The sequence below is a fragment of the Hyla sarda genome, chromosome 3 (genome assembly GCF_029499605.1).
Source record: "Hyla sarda isolate aHylSar1 chromosome 3, aHylSar1.hap1, whole genome shotgun sequence".
In the NCBI taxonomy this organism is placed as follows: domain Eukaryota; kingdom Metazoa; phylum Chordata; class Amphibia; order Anura; family Hylidae; genus Hyla; species Hyla sarda.
In genome coordinates, this window is record NC_079191.1 from 359,406,342 (window position 1) to 359,423,798 (window position 17,457).

Here is a 17,457-nt window from a genome sequence, read left to right on the forward strand (position 1 = left end):
ACGGGGCTGCGGCAATATACAGGAAAGGTGGCGTTCCATCCCCGCATGACGCGGCGGCCAAAACGCCCCCTCCATGAATCCCATAGAGATACATGTAGGGGGGAGTGTCTGCCGCGGCTTTCTGCTGGGGACGAAACTTCACTTCCGGCAGACTGCCGCGGCCCCGTCCAGGAGATCCCGGGGGCCCCAGCACTCGGACCCCCCGCGATCTACAACTTATCCCCTATTCTTTGGATAGGGGATAAGTTATTTTGCGCTGGAGTACTCCTTTAAGGGTACACGGAATGGGTACAGGTAGAATTTTCTGTAGAATTTTACACAGCGAATTTCAGTGCAGACTAGCAAATTTTCCACAGTGGATGAAGATGTAGATATGTAAATTGAAAAAGAAAAAATACCCACATAGGTTTATGTCATTTTTTGAAAATGGCATGACTATTTTTTTTTTTTAGTGTTCCTGTACTTTCAAAAGAATTTTAATGAGTTCCTTGGAGTCTCATCCATGGTGCGCAGTTTTACTCATTCCCTCCATTCTGGGTGCAGGGCTAGAGCTGGGCAGTTTGCAGTAGTACCAGATCGGCAGTAACACACACACAGGTACTTCTTTCCCCTGGTTGTTTGGAGCAAGTGCACTGCTTAAATTGAACGGCCTGGCACTGTGCTGGCATGTGATGACCATGAGAGATGAGGGTTATTGATGCACTAGTGTGCTGTGGGAGCAAGAAGGAAAACAACAAGGAACAGTTGCCCAGAACTTTTGGATGCTAAGGGCAAAGACGAAAGCCTTGATTTACCCTTTAGGTACAGCATAGACTCTCTGGAGCACAGGCTGGACCATCTGAAGGAAGCTGAAGAAATATCTATATTTACAAATATTAACATGGGTCAGTGTAGTTATAACGGTGCTGTGTGGGCCGGTTAGGAATAACTAAGTTGTCTCCACAAACAATAATAACATATTATACATTTGCTTTACTTTTTATCTACCATATATATTAAGAAAAGATCATTTGAAAAATACTAAGATTTTGCATCCACAGTATTAAAGGGTTTATCCAGGGATAGATAAGCAGAGTTAATTTCTTCGAAAAACAGCATCATGCTCAGGTTGCATGTGGTATTACATCTTCTTTCACTTCAATGGAACTGAGCTGCAATATCACACACTGTTCTGTCTTGGTCTCTCTGCTGCTAGAGACAGAAATTCTGTGACAAAAAGACAGTGGACAGCAGTTTGCATAAAAGCTAGATACCGTATATACTCGAGTATAAGCCGACCTGAACATAAGCCGAGGCCCCTAATTTCATCCCAAAAACCCAGGAAAAGTTATTGACTCGACTATAAGCCTAGGGAGGGAAATACATTATCCCCCCCCCCCCCCGCCATCATCCCCCCCTGTTATCATCCAGACCCCCATCATCATCACCACCTGTCATCATCCCCCCCCCCCCTCATCATCACTGCCTTTCAATCCCTTCAATCAGTGGTCTTCAACCTGCGGACCTCCAGATGTTTCAAAACTACAACTCCCAGCATGCCCGGACAGCAATCAGCTTTCTGGGCATGCTGGGAGTTGTCGTTTTGAAACATCTGGAGGTCCGCAGGTTGAAGACCACTGCGGGCCTTCATCATCATCCAGACCCCCCTCTTTAGTTTTCTACTCACCTCCCCTCGGTAGGAAGGAAGGGTGAGCTGGTCCGGGCCATCTATGCTGCAGGGACCGTCCGGTGGGGAGGGTTAGTCGTTTCGGGCTGTCCATCTTCACCGGGGGGGGGGGCCTCTTCTCCGCTCCGGGCCGACCCCGGACTAGTGACGTTGCCTTGACGACGACGCACAGGGACGTCCCTGCATCCTGGACCAGCTCACCCTTCCTTCCCACCGAGGGGAGGTGAGTAGAAAACTAAGGGGGGGGGGGGGTCTGGATGATGACGGAGGCCGCAGCGGTCTTCAACCTGTGGACCTCCAGATGTTTCAAAACTACAACTCCCAGCATGCCCGGACAGCCATCGGCTGTCCGGGCATGCTGGGAGTTGTAGTTTTGCAACATCTGGAGGTCCGCAGGTTGAAGACCACTGAGAAGGGATTGACAGGGGAGAGTTCACTCGAGTATAAGTGAGGGGGCGTTTTCAGCACGAAAAATTGTGCTGAAAAACTCGAGTATATACGGTACCTAGTGGCCAGGGTAAGGAGTCATTTTTTTTGTAAAATGAGATTAACACACATGTTACTGGGGCTATCAAATGGAGAGAAATTGTGTGAAATGACTGATAATTTAAATTTACCTTTTTTTTTTTTTTTATTCAAACATGCCCCTAAAGCATTCTGTACTTAGCACCACAAGGGGAAAAAAAGCAAAAAAACACAACGCACTGTTATAAGGCGGTTATAAGGCATTCACATCTCGTTTTTACACTACGGCTGAAGGATACGGCTGGGGGAGGGGCAAACCGGGCGCTCCCGTACCCCAGCCGCACCAGCGCTGAACTCCATTCACTTTAATGAGCCAACCGGAGTCAAACGGTGACTCCAGTCGGCTCATTTTTGACCCGTATCCAGTTTTGTGACCGGACCTAAAACCGTAGTTTACCGGGCTCTCCCGTACCTCAGCCGGATCCGGCACCCGTAGGGTAAAACCGAGATGTGAATGCAGCCTTATTCTTGTAAAAGATTCGGTTTAGGCTAGGTTCACACTGCCGTTGTGCTCCAACCTGTTCAGGCTCCTTCTGACTTTTTTTGGCGCCAAACGGAATCTGAACGGGTCAAACTCCAACTGACACCATCGGGTCCTGATGGATCCCATTGACTTTTATGGGTTCCATCGGATTTCTTGTAGGGGAGTTTAGCGGAGAAAAAAGATCGGACATGCGGTATTTTTTTCTCGCTAAATTCCTTCCAATGGAGTAAGTGACAAAGCTTCCCTTAGTGGAGCACAGCGGCCATGTGAGCATAGTCTTATGTAGCAGCACAAATAATATGTTGAGACACCAAGTGCAAACTTTAGGATTCTCCCCTGGGTCTAATTACTGCCCTTTGTGAACAAGACCTAATCCTACCAATTACTGGATCAATAAAAACTAAGTCAATGATGACATATCTTCTGGTATGGGAAATCTGTATCCATTGTGACACTGATATGAAACACTGATCTATTCCATAGACTGATCTCCTGATGTTGTGCCCTGTCCACAACAATGAATTGCTGGAACACAACCAGTAGAAGAAATACATACATACTCTTCGCCATCTGGTGGCAGAAAGCTGTAAGTGCAGTTAGTTTGTGTTTGCAGAAAGTCGAGTATATACTGACGACCTCCTCCCCTGTAGATGATGATGGGAAAGTGAATGGCGCTTGGGTTTTGTATTTCTTATCCTACTGCGACCCCCTGAGGCCAAATGTCTGCTCTGCCTCCGCTGTACAGGATATTCATTTCTACAAAGATTCATTTACTATATACTTTTACTTAATGTAATCCCTACAAAGAAACAAAGATGATGTTTTAGAGATTAGAAAGAGCTAATATGACAATGTGCTACGTGATAATGATCAGTCAGGGCAACCCCTCAGGGGTGATCACATTAACCCCTTCCACGTGCCAAGCCTGAGGGGCTTCATGAAACTTCGAATGGGGTACAGAGGTATAGCCTAAGCTTAATTTAAAATAAATCCATCCATCTATCTATTTCAGATCTATCTATCTATATCTTTATTTCCATCCCTTTACTATCTATCTTTCTATAGCTTTATCTCCCTTTACTATCTATCTATCTATCTATCTATCTATCTATCGCTTTATCTCCATCCCTTTACTATCTATCTATCTCATATCTATCTATCTATCCATTTACTATCTATCTATCTATCTATCTATCTATCTATCTATCGCTTTATCTCCATCCCTTTACTATCTATCTATCTCATATCTATCTATCTATCCATTTACTATCTATCTATCTATCTATCGCTTTATCTCCATCCCTTTACTATCTATCTCATATCTATCTATCTATCCCTTTACTATCTATCTATCTCATATCTATCTATCTATCCATTTACTATCTATCTATCTATCTATCTATCTATCTATCGCTTTATCTCCATCCCTTTACTATCTATCTATTTCATATCTATCTATCTATCCATCTATATCTTTATTTCCATCCCTTTACTATCTATCTATCTATCTATCTATCTATCATCTATCTATCTATCTATAGCTTTATCTCCATCCCTTTACTATCTATCTATCTATCTATCTATCTATCTATCGCTTTATCTCCATCCCTTTACTATCTATCTATCTCATATCTATCTATCTATCCCTTTACTATCTATCTATCTATAGCTTTATTTCCATCCCTTTACTATCTATCTATCTATAGCTTTATTTCCATCCCTTTACTATCTATCTATCTATCTATCTATCTATCTATCTATCGCTTTATCTCCATCCCTTTACTATCTATCTCATATCTATCTATCTATCTATCTATCCCTTTACTATCTATCTATCTATCTATAGCTTTATTTCCATCCCTTTACTATCTATCTATCTATCTATCTATCTCCTATCTATCTATCTATCGCTTTATTTCCATCCCTTTACTATCTATCTTTCTATCTATCTATAGCTTTATTTCCATCCCTTTACTATCTATCTATCTATATCTATCTATCTATCTATCCCTTTACTATCTATCTATCTATCTCCTATCTATCTACCTATCTATATATCCCTTTACTATCTATCTATCTATCTATCTATCTATAGCTTTATTTCCATCCCTTTACTATCTATCTATCTATCTATCTCCTATCTATCTATCTATCTATCTCATATCTATCTATCTATCTATCTATCTCATATCTATTTATCTATCTATCTATATCTTTATTTCCATCCCTTTACTATCTATCTATCTATCTATCTCATATCTATCTATCTATCTATATATCTATCTAATATCTATCTATCTATCTAATTGAAGAAAAGTCGGTGGCACTCCAAATCGGTGAAAAAAAGTGCTATTTATTCACTCCCACATAGAGCTGTATATCACTTCTGTTCACCGATTTGGAGTGCCACCGACTTTTCTTCAAGTAGATAACTTTGTGTCCCCAACCAGGATCAACAGCGGAAGGCACCCGTGTATATAGTAATAAGGAGTGCTACCTTCTCTGCCTCTATCTATCTATTGCTTTATTTCCATCCCTTTACTATCTATCTATCTATCTATCTATCTATAATCTATCTATAATCTATCTATCTATCTATATATATCTATCTATCTATCTCTCATCTATCTACCTATCTATCTATCTCATATCTATCTATCTATAATCTATCTATCTATCTATGATCTATCTATCTATCTATCTCTCATCTACCTATCTATCTATCTATCTCATATCTATCTATCTATCTATCTATACTAATTGTCCATCAATTTATATTTTTATTTATTTACTTATTTATTCATTAATCCTACTATCTACCTCTATCTATCTATCTATCTATCTATCTATCTACCTCTATCTATCTATATATATGTCTGTCTATTTATGTATGTATTTATCTACCTCTCTATTCTATTATCTACATCTATCTATTATATTTCTATATATATCCTACTATCTTCTGCATCTACCTACATATCTATACTTCCACCTCTCCATCTACCTATATATCCTCCTACATATTTTATTATCTAGGATATATTTAGAATTAGTGTACACAATGCAATAAGGAACGAAAACATTACTCTATAATATCCACCTGATTGTCCCACCATCCTTTTGGAGCAAGGCTTATCTGGACGCTTACAGTAACACAGGTTCGGATAGGACATAACAATGGACAGTGCCTCCCTACCATCTATACATATATAATGACATATAGCTGCTTGCCGAAATTATAGCAATGACCTTCAGGTTGAAAGTAAAAATATAGGAAGAGTCACAATAGTCAGTGATAGAGAGAATGTTAAACTGGCCATGCCTTGTCTAGGTATTGGCTATACACAGGAAATAGTACTAATAATAACAATCATTTATAATAATAATAATAATAATTATTATTATTATAATACATTTTTTCCTTAATTGTTCATTTAAATCTATTTCAAATCTCTCTATTTACACCTAATTTATTTTTTCCATCACTTTCAGAAACCAATCATGACAAAATATATCAATATTTACAAATAGGAACATGAGTTAAAGTAATTATAACAATCTCCTTTCACTAATTATGAATATCAACGTTATTGTTTCCCAAAACAATTATACCATATGATACGTTGGCATTATTTATTTACTATCTATCTATCTATCTATTGATCTATCTCATATCTATCTATCTATCTATCTATCTATTGATCTATCTCATATCTATCTATCGTTCTATCTATCTATCTATCTATCTTTCTATTGATCTATCTCATATCTATCTATCGTTCTATCTATCTATCCATCTATTGATCTATCTCATATCTATCTATCATCTCTCACATCTATCTATCTATCTATCTCATATCTATCTATCATCTTTCTCATATCTATCTATCTATTTATTGATCTATCTATCTATTGATCTATCTCATATCTATCTATCGTTCTATCTATCTATTGATCTATCTGATATCTATCTCATATCTATCATCTATCTCACATCTATCTATCTATCTCATATCTATCTATCATCTTTCTCATATCTATCTATCTATCTGTCTATCTATCTCATATCTATCTATCTCATATCTATTTATCATCTATCTCACATCTATCTATCTATCTCATATCTATCTATCTATCTATCTATCTATCATCTTTCTCATATCTCTCTATCTATCTATCTATCTATCTAATATATATCTATCTATCTATCATCTTTCTCATATCTCTCTATCTATCTATCTAATATATATATATCTATCTATCATCTTTCTCATATCTATCTATCTATCTATCTCATATCTATCTATCTATCTATCATCTTTCTCATATCTATCTATCTATCATCTTTCTCATATCTATCTATCTATCTATCTATCTATCTATCTATCTTCCATCTATCTAATATATATTAAGACAAGACCATATGAGTGATACTGAAATAACTTTTGCCTCCATGTAATGAATTGCCCCCAGTAGGCAGCCAATATACGGGAAGCCAATATTGAAATACCAGCCCCTTAGCTCAGTCCGGCATTGTCAGTTCTGTGGGTATAAAGGGGATTTTTAAGACAAACATTTATTCCGTGATAATTAAACCATTTATGTGAAGGGTAATTCAGGTTTCCGTTATGTTCTTCTGAAGAGCTCTGCTGACCCCTGGTGGCGAAAAGGTGATTTTCTGTTTAAAATAGGTTCATTTCTTACAGGCCAGCCTGATTACATCTAGCTATCTTATTAATAATGTTGACCCAAAACAAAGCCTTAAAAAGCAATAAAACTAGATTGCTTCCTTTCAGAGATAGCGAGGGCTGAAGAGCGTTTTGGAGATGGGGCTAGATTTGACTGTTCACTGGGATACAGAGATGATATATAGTCTTGGTCAAAGTATCCTTCTACGTCTGCTCTCCTGAAAGTCATCAGTGCATATTTCCTGAAAAACTGCAACCAGAAATGTCCTATGAAAGACATCACACAGAGTATGGTGGCTACAAGGTACCTACTGTACGTGTTAGCTAGGTAATGCTGCGATTTGTTGTTCCACAGCCAGCAGTATGACGTAAGATTGTACTCTTCATATAAATATTGAGGTGACAGATATATCTATATATATATATATATATATATATATATATATATATATATATATAGTATTTCTATATTTTTTTAACGAAACATGCTAGTTCCCAATACTTTTATTTAATGAAAGAAAATAATCGTGATAGGAAGGCAAATGAATAAATCAATTTTAATGTTAGATAGATTTATCTCTAATTTACTAATATGTACCACACACAACCTGAATGACCCACATCATATACTATATAGTGACCTGAGAGAAAATTTACATTGAATAATAATAATAATAATGGTAAAAGTAGTAGTAATAATAATAATAATAATAAAGAAGAAGAAGAATTATTTGTAATGCTGATGCTCTCTCCCTGGCGGCCATAGAATGAATGCTTTCCCCACTAGGACCTTGTATTGTCATATAGATATATAGGTTTTATTTCACCTCTTTAGCTAACAGGTCTGTAATAAACAGAAGTGAGAAATGTCATTGTACTTTGGTAAATATTGAACTAGCTTCTCAATGACCACACTCTTGAGCAGATCCGAAGATCCATATTAGTAGCTCTGGTCTAAGCCTAATGGTCAATAGGTAGAGAGCAGAGCTCAGGCTTTAAGTCCTGGTAGCTTCATTCATGACTGATCTCCAAACAGTATAGGAAATAACATCCACTCTCCTCCCCAGAAACCTTTAGCTCTGCAGCTCAGACAAGCCCCTGAATACTGTATATCCAATTTCAATGTCAATGTCTTAATATTGCATTATCCCCTTTGCCTTAAAAAGACCAAGTTCCAATTTCCTCTAACCCTAAATATCTCCTAATCGACTTAGATAAAGCTGGTTAAGCAGATATTTACCAAGTCCCCTTTTTCCCCTGCAGCCATTATTCACATTCATTCCTGTATTCCTTAATAAAGAGTTCCTTTACAGGACTGTGTGCAGTACAACACTTGGGCCAGTCCTCTTGTCTGGTGAAGGACACAGCACAATTGAAGCATTGAAATAAATGTTGATATATATGAGAGACTTTGTATCCGCCAGTCAATGTAAATATTCAATTAATTATAACCAGTCCAGTTTTTTTTTTCCTTTGCTCTTTTCTACTCCTACGTGTGTGAAACAAGTAGAATCCCTTCTTGTCTTGTCCATTATTGTAGGTTTATATCGATTTTCCCAACACTTTTGTTAATGTGTAACAGACTAAAGCGATTACAGGTGCCAGCAGGTGCATCTAAAGTCAGAAATCTTAGGTACAGTGGGTCCCAAATTGTCTTCGACAGTTGTGCCCTCACTAAAAAAGGAAGACATGGATACAATGGGTCAGATGGGTTTAGAAAGATTTGCACCACAATGTTATGCTGTATTATGGAGGACAGTCAGTGACTTGTGTTCTATCAATGGACATTCCTGATTTCCCAGGCTGGATAAAGTATTACTCCATGTGTAATTATGATATCTGCATAGAGTGTCATTTTATTTTATGGCTTGGCCTCTAATTTCCTGTTGAATGACAGACAAACTTGTCAGGGGCCAGGACAAATAAAAAATGGGGCCTGTTCTTCCCTCAGAGGTTCTTCTTCCACACGAATAAATATAGCACGAATTTTTAATTCGTCTTCCTTTCACAGACAACAATGCTGGTTTTCAATGCTCGACACAATTTGGGTTTTGTGAGAATGTCTTTCTGCCCTCCCTCAGCCCAGCTGTCCATATGGAATACAGAGTGTACAAGTTGGATCACAATGGAGCCAACTGACAGGCAGAACAAAACCCCTAGGACAGTTCTCCCTGACTCTGGGATGCACTGCTCCTGATAAACCCATTCAATAGATGCAAGAAGAAGAATAGAGACAGGGGAAAGAAGAAAGAGAAATCAGCACTATCTCTCTGTGCTCTGTCCCCCTGGGTCTCTTTCAGTGTGGCCTTGTTAATATGCACGCCTCTTACATCCTCTACTACCAGCCTTTCTTATTGTGCTGCTGTGTAATGTCTACTGTATATTGTTCAAAGATAGACTGCACAAACTACCCTATTAGAGGGGGAAATTTAAGGCCAGAGGGGTTATGGCCACACAAGCATTCACTACGTTTATTGACTCAGGTACAAGCTACAAGTTACTGGGCGTCATTGCTGTCCTGGGCTGCACAGTAAGCTACAAACCACTGCAAATATATGTGTCTGGGATTCTATATTTTACACACTAGGAAATGCTACATATTATCTACATACTGTCAATATTATTTTGTTTTCAAATATAGTAGTTATTTATAATATGCATATATATATATATATATATATATATATATATATATATATATATACACACACACACACACATATAATTCATTATATATTTATAATTCTATATTATATTATAGTATAGTATATTTGAGATATATATATATATATATATATATATATACACACAGTATATATATATCTATATATATATATATATTCTAAATATATATATATATTTAGATATAAATATTTTTCTATAATAAATATATATTAAATAAATATAATAAATTGCCAACAATATTAAGTCAAATCAATCACTCAGCACAGTCTAACCTGGTTACAGAATTCCCAAGCTGTATTATGTGGCATTAAGCGATCATTTGGGCTCCTGTAAATCCGTTTAAACCTCACAATTAGTTTATAAACGCACTTAGCAGTGTATTACAGAGCATCACTGTCACTTTATGTCATGACATCTCTGTAACCTTTTCATAACTATCCTTTGTATTTATGACGATTACAGTACAGACTGATGGGGAGCTAGGGACACATATATCTATAGTTATGCCTATACCTATATTTAAAGAGAGAGATCAGGTTGGACCTTAACATGACTAATCTAATGTATTCAAAATATTTTATTTTGTAGAGTAAATAGAGATGACTTATAGGCAGCTATTGATACCAGTGCTAGGAAGAACAAGCATCATTATCCCTGCAAGAAAAGACTAAATATTGACTAAAAGACAACAATGACACAACCTGTATCCCCCAGAAAAGCAAATGAAACCACTACAACAAGATTTCACTTTATGAAGCAGCCAAAGAATGGAAGTGTTGTCAAGAGACTGAGAGGTTTCCTTGCTGAAGGGTCTCTTTGCTGCTGAAGTAAGTGGGGTTTATTTCTTGTGCTAACTTTACCTCTTAACATAGACAAATAAAGCAATGGCAACCAGGCAAATCCATAGCACTGACATAACATTATTTCAAGTCATTCCTGTATGGAGCCTACACATGGGCAGTGAGCACTTGTGCTTGAAATTGCCCCTATATGCTATTGCTAATACTAAAATAAATTTTACAAGAAAAAAAAAAATAATAATTCTAAAATAATATTACTAGTATCCTGAATGACATAAAAACAGTATTATTTGTAATAATAAAAGCAGCGCTAGTGGATGTCATATTAATGACAAACTAAAAAGAATAAAGTAATAACAGGAATATTAAAACAAACAAATAAAAAATAAATAAATCAAAAATCAGATCATGGTACAGCCAATATAGTATTTCCTATCCAAAAATTCAAGCACACCTTTTACATTTTTTAACACATCATTTTATTAAAATTCTTATAAAAAGTGAAAATCTCCTAAGGAGGCGGAAGTTTTTTTTTTTTTTTTTGTTTTTTTCCTGTTTGTTTTTCTTTCTTTCTTTTTTTGTTATCATACATAATCAGATGCATATTTCTATGGAAATGATTTTGAAATGTATTTTTTTTTAATTTTATTATTGAGTTCTGCTTTGTGTTTTGGGAATCATTGCATAAAAACGCCCTGAAGGTTACTGGTGACGACAATAACCACAAATATTTACAAAAGAAAAAAAAAAAAAAAAAAAAGAAAGAAATAAAAAAAAAAGAAAAGAAATCTAATCGTTGGTCAGACTTTATACATGGCCATAAATATTTAAAGTTTCATATAAAAGGAGGAAATAAAATTTTTCTCTATGTTTCTTTTTTTTTTTAAAGTGGTTCCACTTGCTTTATGTACGACTGACAACATTTCTACAGAAACACACAAACATACTTTACAAAAATAAGGATGAAAAAAATAATAATAATAATAAAAATAAAAATAATTCACAGAAAGCAGAAATATTTCTTTCTTGTAGGTAGGCAGGTTCACTGTCAAGGAGGAATTTTGTAAACATGGAGCACAAGTACCAGATTTTTTTTTTTGTTTTTTTTTTTTTCAAGATGATCTGACCTCTCCCATAAAAATTAAATAATAAAAACAATCAATAATAATAATAATAATTATTATAATATTATAATAATAATAATAATAATGTTTCTTATTTTACCCAACAGTCTTTTTTTTTTTTTTTTCCACCATTTTACAGTACATCAGTCTTTGAAAATAAAAGTTCACCAAGTCCACTGTTGGGCTTGCACCAAGTGATGAGCTGTTGGGTACTGGGGGTTACTGGCAGAGCTGTACTGGGCATTATATTGCATATGCTGTAATGACTGGGCGCTATATGCTGAGAAAGGGATGCCAGCTGGAAAAGTGGCTGCTAAGTCCTGAGCTTTCAGTGTGTGGCATGGTTTACCATCTCTGACTAAGACTGGTACTGCCACCCGTCTAGGTGAGGGAAGAGGGGTGACTTCCATACCTTTCTCTGCCCGTGCCCTCTTCATCTTGTACCTGTGGTTCTGGAACCAGATCTTCACCTGGGTTGGGGTGAGGCGGATCAGGCTTGCCAGGTGCTCTCTCTCTGGTGCTGACAGGTACCTCTGCTGCCTGAACCTTCTCTCTAGTTCATAAGTCTGTGCCTTGGAGAACAGGACCCGTCTTTTCCTCTTCTTGCCAGAGTCTGCACTGCTGGATGTTTCCTTGTCGTTGTCTGGGGATTCGTCAGCTGAGGGTTCTGGAGATTTGGGTGAAGAGTCTTGTTGGGAATTGGTAGAGGCAAAGCCATGTACTGCAGAAAGTCCAAGACAGGGGGGGGGGGGAAGTAGTCACTAGGGGTATTTCTCAGCAACACAACAGAAGTAGGACAGTGGTCTTCAAACTGTGGCCCTCCAGATGTTGCAAACACTACAACTCCCAGCATGCCCGGACAGCCGTTGGCTGTCCGGGCATGCTGGGAGTTGTAGTGTTTGCAACATCTGGAGGGCCACAGTTTGAAGACCGCTGTAGTAGGACCTATCTTTACATGTATGTCCATATGTATCTATTTATTTCGAGATAATATTTATTTACAGTAAGAAATATTACTCAATGCCCATTAGAAGCATAGAGATGGAAAGACAAATAAATAGATGATAGATAGATAGAATGTCACACTCTATATTCACATCACATTTAATAAATACAAAATATATAGTATAACCTGCATCATTACACACACACACAAAAAAACTAAATTATATGTATAATGTAAAAAGTACTTGTATTCTTAAAAAAATTATTTTTAAAAAATCGTATCTTTTAAAATAGTTTATCTATCACAGTGTTTCCCAACCAGTGTGCCTCCAGCTGTGGCAAAACTACAATTCACAGCATGCCCGGACAGCCGAAGGCAACAGCTGGAGGCACAGTGGTTGGGAAACACTGATCTATCATATATCTATTTCATATCCATCTATTTATTTCATATCTATCTATTTATTTCATATCTATCTATTTATTTCACATCTATTTATTTCATATCTATTTATTTCATATCTATTTCATATCTATCTATTTATTTCATATCTATTTATTTATTTCACATCTATTTATTTCATATCTATTTATTTCATATCTATTTCATATCTATCTATTTATTTCATATCTATTTATTTCATATCTATTTCATATCCATCTATTTATTTCATATCTATTTCATATCCATCTATTTATTTCATATCTATTTCATATCTATCTATTTATTTCATATCTATTTCATATCCATCTATTTATTTCATATCTATTTATTTCATATCTATTTCATATCCATCTATTTATTTCATATCTATATCATATCTATCTATTTATTTCATATCTATTTCATATCCATCTATTTATTTCATATCTATATCATATCTATCTATTTATTTCATATCTATATCATATTCATCTATTTATTTCATATCTATATCATATCCATCTATTTATTTCATATCTATATCATATCTATCTATTTATTTCATATCTATATCATATCCATCTATTTATTTCATATCTATATCATATCTATCTATTTCATATCTATTTGATTTCCATCTATTTATTTCATATCTATTTCATATCTATCTATTTATTTCATATCTATCTATCTATCATCTATCCCATATCTATCCATTAGTTTATTGCCATAACTCATCTCCCAAGGATCTGAATGCTTTCTACATCCCATTGACCTTTCTTCTACATTCATATCTTCCATACATTCCAGTTGTAAAATATGAACAGCCTGTACATTATGGGTCGTCTAGAAGTTTTCTCTCTCTCTCTCTCAGTGGCTACATGGGGCTATTTTCGTCCAAGATACGTGAATTGATTTTTAAAAAATGCCCAACAATCCATTCATTGAGGAGCACAGCCTTAGCCTCGTGTAGACATTTTATTTTCCTGCCAAAAAGACTGATCTTCCAAATCTGCTGCACAAAGATCTCTCTGTAGGGAGAATTGTGGCTAGAAAGTGGAGTTATGCTTTATTTGTGTTTCATCTGGAGAGTATAGACATAACAGGGATACCCAGGACTAGCATCCTGACTAGGGGAGGGTCTTTGATATCTAATATTATTTGTGGATACATTCTATGTTTCCCTTTTACTTATTCCCCCCTTCTGATCAATGACTAGAGTAGCATGGTATAAATGATACAACTATCCTCCATAGCAGGTACTTACAGGAATACTGGATGCTCTCTGTAGTAGCCAGCCACCGTGTATAAGGATTATCGCTATTGTCATAGAAGGGGTTTTTCAGAGGCAGACCTTGCACAGCTTCTAGGGTGCTCTGACCTAGCCCCCCAGCTTTTTTGGGGGGTTCAGACCCTTCTGTATCTTCATCAGCCCCTTCAGTAATTGATCCTTCTTCATCATTGGTATCAGGCAAATCTAAAATGTCTTTGACAGAAAACCCAGTTTTGGTGTTGCTGGTTAAAGAAGACATGTTCTCCTCAGAAGGCTGCAGTCAACCAGTGATGATGATGGTGATGATGATGATGATGCTGATGATAATAACAACAACAATCCTCTTTGCCACAAAAAAAAAAGAGAAGGAAAAGCAAGAAAAGCAGGAAGAGAGCAGGATCTGCAGCAGAAGAGCCCACACACACAGGGCTTCACAGGCAGCTTGTTGGTGGATCTGCTGCAGATGAGTGATATCACAGAGCACAAGAGCACACAAGCTCCTCTCAAATAGTTTGTAACTCCAGGAAAAATGCCAAAGTGTGCTCACTTCAGGGTCTGGCTGGAGCACACTGAGCAGTTGCCTGCTGCCTGAAAAAAATAAGCCATAGCTGGAGTGATGAGTCCATATAAGGTTGGGTCTTCACACATGAACCTGCAGAGAGGAGAAAAAGTACATTAAGATCCAGAAAGCTTGGCCACGTGTGGGCGGGTCCTGGGAGTCAAGTGGATGAAGACAGTGTTTGCAGATGTGAAATTGTGGGTTTTGGGGAGATCGGAGCCTTTACCATTGGTGCTTCAGCACATGATGAGTGGTATAACGTGTCAATTAATTACAAAGATGGGGAGGGCCTTTTACATAGTATTTACATACAAAGGACCTCCAAGTAGCTGAGATTCTGCACACTTGAGACCACGTTCAAACAAATTGTCTCCCTCTCTCCGCTGCTTTCTCCTCATCCTTTAGAAAAAAAGAAGGAGATTTGTAGCAAAGCAGAATATTGAGTATTTACAGAACCTACAAGACCCACTCAAGATATTGGGCTTTACCTAAACAAGATGCCATTCAAATGGCAAGAGACCAACTTATGTAAACCTCTTAGGTCAATATTGTTGTTGGGGCTTAGGGATGAGTAGTATAAATTAAAAAAAAAAAAAAAAAGCAAGTAATTGATTCGACTTTGCTCCAAAATAAACCAAAGTGTGTAGAAATGTAATCATCCTGGGAGATTGGCTCTTTGTTAGAAAGGTAAACCATGGCCATTGTATCGTCTAGACACCTTGTAACAATGTTACTATGTAAAATAAACCGGCCCCATTAGCTTTGATGGCTTATTTAGAGGAAATACACAGCAATCTGTAGGTGTGATGGTTGTAAATAAGATAACATATGTGTGATGTAAGTATTTCTGCTACCTTATATACCTTTTTTCTATATGTGTGATCATTGCTGCCTTGTTGATTGATTTAATCTCTCTTTAGAAAATTCTAGTTGTAGAAATTGGGTCTGTGGAATGAAAACTATTACAGCTATTTAGGCTAAGTAAATGAAAATATTTAATGTTTGGATTTATGTAGCCTGCGCATGGGGAGCAGCACAAGGATTGTTTATTTGTTATCTTTATATATTACTGTTTTCATGTTATCCTTATATTTTCACCAATATTATTAACTAACTATCTATCTATCTATCTATATATATATATATATATATATATATATATATTATTTTTTTTTTATTTATTATTTTTCATTTATATATTTTTTTTATTTTCTTTTTTTTCTTTTTTTTCCCGGTAATTTCTTTTTTTTTTTCTTTTTCAACTAAATTTTATTAAGCATTTTAATACAAGAACAATGTATATTAGCAACCTATCTTTTTTTTTATAGATAGGATAATCTGCTCTTATAGGATAGTATTGCAAACCATATAGGATTTGGAATTGAAGGAGGTTTCCATTGCTATAGGCTGTGGTCATTTAGGGCAGTGGTCTCCAACCTGCGGACCTCCAGATGTTGCAAAACTACAACTCCCAGCATGCCCGGACAGCCTTCGGCTGTCCGGGCATGCTGGGAGTTGTAGTTTTGCAACATCTGGAGGTCTGCAGGTTGGAGACCACTGATTTAGGGGGGGTCTATGGAAGTTCTCTGACTTTCTCCCACAAAAAAAAGTCTGGGGGATGCAGGAGAAATAAAAAAAAAATAAGAAAAAAATCCAATGGATTATTGTTGATCAGTTGATTTCAGTATCTGTGTGCCTCCCATCTAGTATGTGATGTGTGTGACAATGCCAAGGGTCTTAGCAAGCCCCCCAGCTCATCCTGGGTGGTCGGACCCGGGCAAACACAAATACAAACCGATTGCTAAGCTGCGGACAATGGGCGAAATGTAGACAAATGTCCGGCTCCTGTTGGATGCTTTTGTTAGGGCTCAGTTTTTGCATTTATTTCAGTAGCCAAATAATACATGATTGACGCCCTCTTACAATGTGCCCTAACTGTTTGGGATAAATCTGAGGTTGTTGCTAGTTGTCATGGCATTCAACCTCTTTCAATGGGGCTATCTCTTCATTCAGTTCATTCAGCCCCTGCCGCAGCTTTAACCCTTTTGCCGGCTGCAGGTTGGACTTGGCAAGGAAATGGTTAAGTCATGTAGGGGCATTTAAACAATAGGAATTTAGCTAATCGTTTTCTTTTGTATTCATTAAACAGGTTTAAATGAGTAAAAAAATACTAAAAATAACTATCAGATAAATAAATATGGCTGTATACATATATATATATATATATATATATATATATATATATATATATTGATACAGAATTACAAAATAATTTTCCTTTATT

General features: G+C 36.5%; 1 protein-coding gene across 5 annotated transcripts in view; it reads right to left on the minus strand.

Annotated features, from left to right (window-relative positions):
• NKX2-2 (NK2 homeobox 2) overlaps positions 1–17,457 on the minus strand; it is a 105,806-nt gene that overhangs the window by 79,058 nt on the left and 9,291 nt on the right. Inside the window, exons 2-4 of one of the 5 annotated variants that reach the window (XM_056567656.1) lie at positions 14,609–15,266; positions 12,385–12,693; positions 7,852–9,037 (exon numbers count right to left, since the gene is read on the minus strand). In XM_056567656.1, the coding sequence (XP_056423631.1) occupies positions 8,895–9,037; positions 12,385–12,693; positions 14,609–14,873 (717 nt within the window). In that variant the 5' untranslated portion in view covers positions 14,874–15,266 and the 3' untranslated portion in view covers positions 7,852–8,894. Of the gene's footprint in view, positions 1–7,851; positions 9,038–11,324; positions 12,694–14,608; positions 15,267–17,457 lie in introns of those variants that run through there. The other 4 variants (XM_056567657.1, XM_056567658.1, XM_056567659.1 and 1 more) reach the window with 4 other exon arrangements.